The sequence below is a fragment of the Lotus japonicus genome, chromosome 3 (genome assembly GCF_012489685.1).
Source record: "Lotus japonicus ecotype B-129 chromosome 3, LjGifu_v1.2".
Lineage (NCBI taxonomy): Eukaryota > Viridiplantae > Streptophyta > Magnoliopsida > Fabales > Fabaceae > Lotus > Lotus japonicus.
The window spans coordinates 61,070,596-61,077,408 of record NC_080043.1 but is presented as its reverse complement, the minus strand read 5'-3'; the positions used below and the strand labels follow the sequence as shown (position 1 = coordinate 61,077,408).

At 37.4% G+C, this 6,813-nt stretch overlaps 1 protein-coding gene across 1 annotated transcript; it reads left to right on the top strand.

Moving 5' to 3' along the window:
- The first annotated feature begins 2,057 nt into the window (after positions 1 to 2,057).
- On the top strand, positions 2,058 to 3,017 carry LOC130744458 (uncharacterized). Its single transcript, XM_057596640.1, has one exon. The coding sequence runs from the start codon at positions 2,058 to 2,060 to the stop codon at positions 3,015 to 3,017; it is 960 nt and encodes a 319-aa protein (XP_057452623.1).
- Positions 3,018 to 6,813: the final 3,796 nt, after the last annotated feature.

The following is a 6,813-nucleotide window of genomic DNA, read 5'->3' as shown; positions in this document are numbered from 1 at the left end:
GGGATGAAGAATAAGAGAGAGAACGGAGAGAATGCAACAACTAAGGTTTTTGAAAATCAAGAGAATGAATGAAGTGATGGGAAGGTCTGTGTGAAGGGGGGTAAGTAGTGATTTGAAAGGTAACCGTTGAGTAGTTGACAAACCAAAAGCCAAAAGGTAAAAATCAACGACAAAAAATTAATGTAGTGATAGGCAATAAATACTAAAGACATGCGGTGGAGAATTAAATGAAAGTAATCATTATAATAGAAATTCCCAAGAAACACGTGGAACGAGGCATAAAGAAAATTGCATAAAGAAAATGCCATATGTTTTATTGTCTTTTCACAGAAGGAATACCAATGGGTACTTGTAAGATCCAGATTTTAGCGTAGATTAAATAAATTAATTTCCTATTCACGTTTAGGTTTCAGTGTAACGTGAAGGGAACTTGATCAAGTGTATACCAATTTGGATGACTATATGAAGAAGAAAGTTCAAGAAATGACTAAGGATGGTCCCATAGGCAGTTTAAGTTATATCTCGAGCCATTTCAACACCCGACTTATGTCGAGAGTGTCCGAAAAAGACTATTTTCGCTTCTAGAGCATTGTTTACACGAAATTCAAAATCCTTAGAAGAATAAGAACCTCCGAGTATTTTTCCCATGACCAGTGTTTCGCTACGGAACTCTGGACTATTCACACGATAAGTTTGGCTTCTCGGAAATAAGAATAAGCTAGGTTTTATCTTCTCGGGGACTTTAATTAAGACCCTGAATGAAGCATTTTTCCATTCGGAGATTTTAACAAAGTTTCCATTCGCTTAGTCACAATTCTTTCAACAATTACGACATTTCTTCAGAAGAAAGTTTCTTCATCCGACGTAAACTGCAAAAAGTAGTTTTCCGGCGTATTTTGGCCAATACTGCGTTTATATCGTTTTCTTCAATTCTGAGAACTTCATTTTGAGTTCTGGAATTCTGTCGCCAGATATTCACTTCTTATCGTTAGACGGAAGTATCAGAATGACCAGTTTCGCAAAACCTCGAAGTTTGCTTTTTCGATGTCCGCTATTAAAGACAAGAAATGAGAAAATATCTCATTTCCCACAATTCTTGTCCGATCGACCCGATTTCAGTTTCTTTGGAACGGCAGCAAGGTAATCTTGCTATTCCATAACTTTGTTTCTACTTTTTGTAGCTTTAAACCACGTCTTTCTGTGCTCATAGTTTTGAGCATGTTCAAAAACTATCTTTTTTCTTCGATTTTTCTTTAGATCTACCTTCTACTACTACCCAACAACCTATATTTGTAACACCCCCTTTTTCCCATTGTTTTATTTAAAAAACGTTTATAAGAGTTAAAAAAAAACATATCTAGGGAGTATTAGACTTCTTCACGAAAACTCATTAAAATTAACCCTGATTGTGTTTTGAAAATTTATAAGTTCATATGGTTTTCAAAGAATGAATTATTTCAGCCTTTCATACATAGCACAGCAGACAAAATATGTATCCCAAAGATTTATATAAAAAAGACGGGCAAAGTTTCCTCTGTATTTTCAGCATTTCGAAAATAACAAGACTTGCCAATAAGATATCTAAACTTGCCAGATAATCCTAAGATGCATATAATCTCTTATTTAAATAGGTTTATCTTCCATGTTATTGCAATAAAATCCATCATACTCAGAAATGAATTCCATAAGCACTTCGGCCATCAACAGTACAACATCGCCATAATTTAGAAAATAATTCAACAACTTCCTTAAGGAGAGGTTATAAAATCCTCTCAACAGAAAAGCAAAAGTAACGTAAAATATCTACCTAGTGTTACATTACAGAGCAAGACACTTTATTTTATTATGATAATAATAATATCATAAACTAAGACTCTCCGAAGCTACTCCTCATGAGCAACATCTCTACCTCCAGTACCTGTACGATGTCGCATAGAACATCATTCCAACAAAAAGGTAAGAACTTACATGGTATAAAAAATAGCATAACAAACAAAGCCTTACTCTTGAAATGGGCTTGGCGATTTGGGAGAGAAAGGGATTCTTTTTGGAGACAAATGGTGTGCCATAAGTATGGGTGGGATGAGAATTTGTTGGTCTTGCATCTAGTGGTGGACAGATTCAACATGTGTTCAACGGTGTTTCAAGACATTCTCAAAGTGCTATCGGAAGACACTATTCTAGCCAAAGAGTTTCGCGATCAGATTCGATGTGTAATTGGACCGGGTCGATCGGTGCGATTTTGGCTAGACCCATGGGTTGATTCTGCCCCTCTCCATATATCTTTCCCCCGAATGTTTGCTCTATCTAATAACAAGAATGCTTTAATTAGTGAGGTGGGACACAACCAAGGGCGAAAATGGAACTGGCAATTGGAGTTTCGTAGAGAGTGTTTTGGATGGGAGAAAGATGAGGAAGGAAGATTTTATGCCACTGTGAATTCATATCTGCCTAGTGCTGGTCGAGATGTAATCCTATGGATTGGTGATCATAAAGGGCTATTCTCAGTCAAAGCTATTTGCGAAGCTATGGAATTACGCCTCTTATCTCCTTTGCCTGGTGTTTGGAACATTCCTAAACGACTCCGCAAAATTATTCCACCAAAAATATCATTGTTTCTTTGGCAAGCGGTTTATAATAAAATTGCTGTCAAGAGTAATCTAGTGGAAAGGGGTATGACATTGGAAAATGAAGGGCGCTGTAGTTTGTGTGGTTTGGTAGTTGAATCAGTAACACATTTGATGTTAGCTTGTGAGCAGACCTACCCTTTATGGTATGGTGTACTTCACCGAGAGGGGGTGACATGGTGCTGCCCGAGGACCGTTATAGATTTACTGGATGAGTGGCCAGAACTAAGGGCAAAATCTGATACTGGTCTATGGGATTTGATTCCTTATTCACTTTGCTGGTCTATATGGCTAGGACGTAATGATCTTATTTTTCAAGACAAGGAATTCAATTTGGAACAGATATGGGACCTGCACATTTCTCGGATTGCTTGGTGGATTAAAGCTTAGTGGCGGGAGTGCCCGTACAGTAGCAGCGATTTCCTATTGAATTTTGAGGAGATTAGATTGAAACCTCCAAAGATTAGAAGTCGCAGCAATCATTGGACACCACCACCCGCGGGGACTCTTAAATTCAATGTCGATGGCTCCTCACATGGTATGCCGGGAAGGAGTGGCATTGGAGGCATTCTTAAGGATTCAGAACGCCAAACCAGAGGTATTTTTTCTAAAGCTACTGGGGACCTTTGGGCTTATGAGGCTGAAGTGAAAGCAATCCTTCATGCTCTCATGTTTTGTCACCAATTTCAGTTGAGGCACATCTTAATAGAGAGTGATTCTGCATTAGCTGTAGGATGGGTCAATAACAAGGTTAATAGGCCTTGGAAGGTAATTCAAGACCTCAACTTGATTGACTCATTATGTGTTGAAGTTGATTGCTTAGGGATATCTCATATTTTCAGAGAATCAAATCATTTGGCTGATTATCTTGCTAAGACAGGATGCTCTAGACAAACTGAAATTTGGGCTATGTTGAGGAACTGAATACAATCATTGAGTAGCTGATTTCTCACTGATATGTTGAGGCATAATTATCTGGAATCAGATTTCTGTCTGAGGCATTTTTTACCGGTTTTCTTTTCGGTTATTTGGCTGTACTGAGTTGGTGATCTGAAGTGAAATATATGGCATTTGGTTCAAGTTTTCTTGGTGCATATTTCATGTATTTCTTTGCTACTATTTAGCTGGGGAGCTGCTACATTGAGGCATTATTATAAGCAATCAGGTTTATATCTGATGTGGCAATATGGCTTTGGTTTGGTGCAGTTTTTATCTGTTTTACTTATGGTTTTTCTGGCTGCACGTGTGAGGTGATCTGAAGTGGAATATAGGGCATTTTGTCCAAGGTTTTGGTGCAGTTTTGTTTATGAAAATCACTGCTGCTATGCTGTTGGGGATCTACTACATGCTGAATTCATTTCAGCTCCTAGTAGCTAGGAGTCTTTCCTTTCTTTTGCTGGCAGTTTTGTGCCGTTTGTTCTCTAGTTTAGCTTTGGATGCCGTGATGTAATGACTCTATTGTTATTTATATATTTTTCTCTTCTTTCGAAAAAAAAAGAGCAAGTAAACAATTTAGATTCTGCTTTATAAATCAACTTCACGACTTCACCACAACAGCAAAACAATTCACCAACAATTTACCAAACACATAAAGCCACTGAAAAACGTGAAACTTAGTGTGTGAGACTCCAATGCATGCATGTGGTACCAATTGTTAACCTTAGCGGTATCACCACGTCCACTCCAGATAGTTAACCACCAATGAAGTCCACTCCAGACTTCAAGAACCACTCCAGTTCTGGGACAAGCCCCAGTTTTCCGAGGAAAACCGACACATTGCTTCTTAAATATATGAAGTGTATTTCGTGCAAAAACTCATAAATTAAAACATGCAAATTTGAGACCACTCCAGCCCCAAATATATAACATATTTTCTCACCAAATTCCATAATGGAAATCACACCAAAATTGCACAAAATAACACTTCAATATAATTATCAAATCATTCACTATTTCACCGACAAAATAGCAACACCAAATCACTAAATGTCTCACATTAATTACTAGAACCTGTTCCAGAATCAATTCAAGAAATAAACAGAAACATAGCAAACTTGCAGATAGTTCTGGTACTAAACGAGCAGTCCAAAAATTATGAACATATTACCCAACATAACCCTATGAGTTAGCTTTCATACAAAATTGGTTTCACTCAATTAGGAATTCTGTAGAGAGAGATATGCTCTCTACAGCACAGGCTGTTAGGGTGTCTGCGGGCAGAAATAGAGTGAACTTGCAGATAATTCTGGTACTGAACCAGCAATCCAAAAATTATGAAAATATTACCCAACATAACCCTTTGAGTTAGCTTTCATAAAACATTGGTTTCACTCAATTTGGAATTCTTTAGAGAGGGTTATGCTCTCTACAGCACAAGATGTTAGGGCATCTACGGGCAGAAACAAAACCCAATTTCCCCGCAGAACCACAATTTCGATCAAAATCAATTTTGCTCACCACATGAACACTCAACACAGTATCTCAATTCTGAATTTTCAAAGAAGTTGGGGTTTCCTTCATGCTAAACTCAACCTTTGTTATACAACAATTATACAAGGTAAATTCAGACCATTACCTTCTATGACACCGGTACAAAGCCTCCTAGACCCTTTTCTTCTTGATTCTCGGCCTCTCATCTCCCTCTCCACAATCACCGCCGCGACTCTCCCCTTCTTATCCTTGTTTCCTCCACGCGACAGCGGCTCTCCTCCCTTCTTCTTCTTCTTCTTTCACGCGAACCACAACTTCCTCTTCCCTTCTTCTTCTTCTTTCACACGAGCAGCTTCATCTGTTCTTTCTTTTCTTTTCTTTTTTTTCTTTAGCTGTTGCCCCCATCTTTCATTAACATTCTAAACCTAATTCCTCAAGGGATAAACTAAAAACCCCAAAATCTCTCCTAGTCCTTGTTGTAAGACTAATTTTGATCTAAACATGTCAATTCACTAAACAACATATTCAGATCAGTTAACAGCGGAAGCAAAATGAAGATCATGTTACATACCTCCAGCCATTGCGAGAAATTGAAATGGAGGAACTTCTCTCTACTTTTATTTCCAAACCCTCACTTACTCAAACTAGATGGTGTTGTTTTTTCTGAATAAAGGGGTGGGTTTAGTGAACCGTTAATTTTCAGAGAGAAGCAGAAGTCTTCTTTATAGAGTTTCAAAACCATCACAAACTCACACGTCATTGAATAAAGGTAGTTTCCTGAATACCCTCAACTGACTTAGTGGGTATCAAGATTCCCTTTTACTAAGTCAGTGGGCTGAAATTAACAATTAAATGGACCATAACCTGATTAGTTTTATCTTAATTAAATAAATAGAAAATCCATTATTTAATCTTTAATTTAAACTTAATAGATAAAAAACTAACATTCTCCCACTTGGTCCATTTAACCCATCATCAATCTAAATAAGAAATAAAATATATGGATCTTGGCGATAGATCCTCTATCTTCAAGTATTATCTTCCATGTATCACAATATATAAAGTCTCTCAATTTATGCTCTTAACTTAATGAATAAACCATATGTCTATTCTAGGTCCAAACAGATAGTATTTCTCAAATTAAACAATTATGTGCACAAATATATGAGAAAACATCAAACTGAATAAGAGCTTCATTGTGAATAATAAATTGTACTTACAATGAAAATCACATCATGGAACCAAGTCCCATTCGTACTACATGATCCTTAAAATTCTTTGGTGGCATGCCTTTAGTCAAAGGATCAGCAATGATCAACTCAGTGCTAGCATGTTCAATGACCACTTTCTTTTCCTTAACACGTTCTCTTATGGCTAAGTACTTAATGTCGATGTGCTTACTTCGACTTCCACTCTTGTTGTTCTTAGCCATAAATACTGCAGCTGAGTTATCATAGTACATCTTCAATGGCCTAGAAATAGAGTCCACAAATCTAAGCCCAGATATGAAACTCTTCAACCATACACCATGTGAGGTAGCCTCAAAACAAGAAACGAACTCGGCTTCCATAGTAGAAGTAGCAACCAATGTTTGCTTTGCACTTCTCCAAGATACAGCTCCACCAGCTAGCATAAAAACATAACCAGATGTAGATTTCTGGTATCAATGCAACCAACAAAGTCTGAGTCGGAGTAGCCAATTACTTCCAGATCATCAGTTCGTTTATACATGAGCATGAAGTTCTTTGTTCCTTGA

Excerpts from the sequence above, each read along its gene's own strand:
- LOC130744458 (XM_057596640.1), top strand. The coding sequence starts at position 2,058 with ATGGTGTGCCATAAGTATGGGTGGGATGAGAATTTGTTGGTCTTGCAT.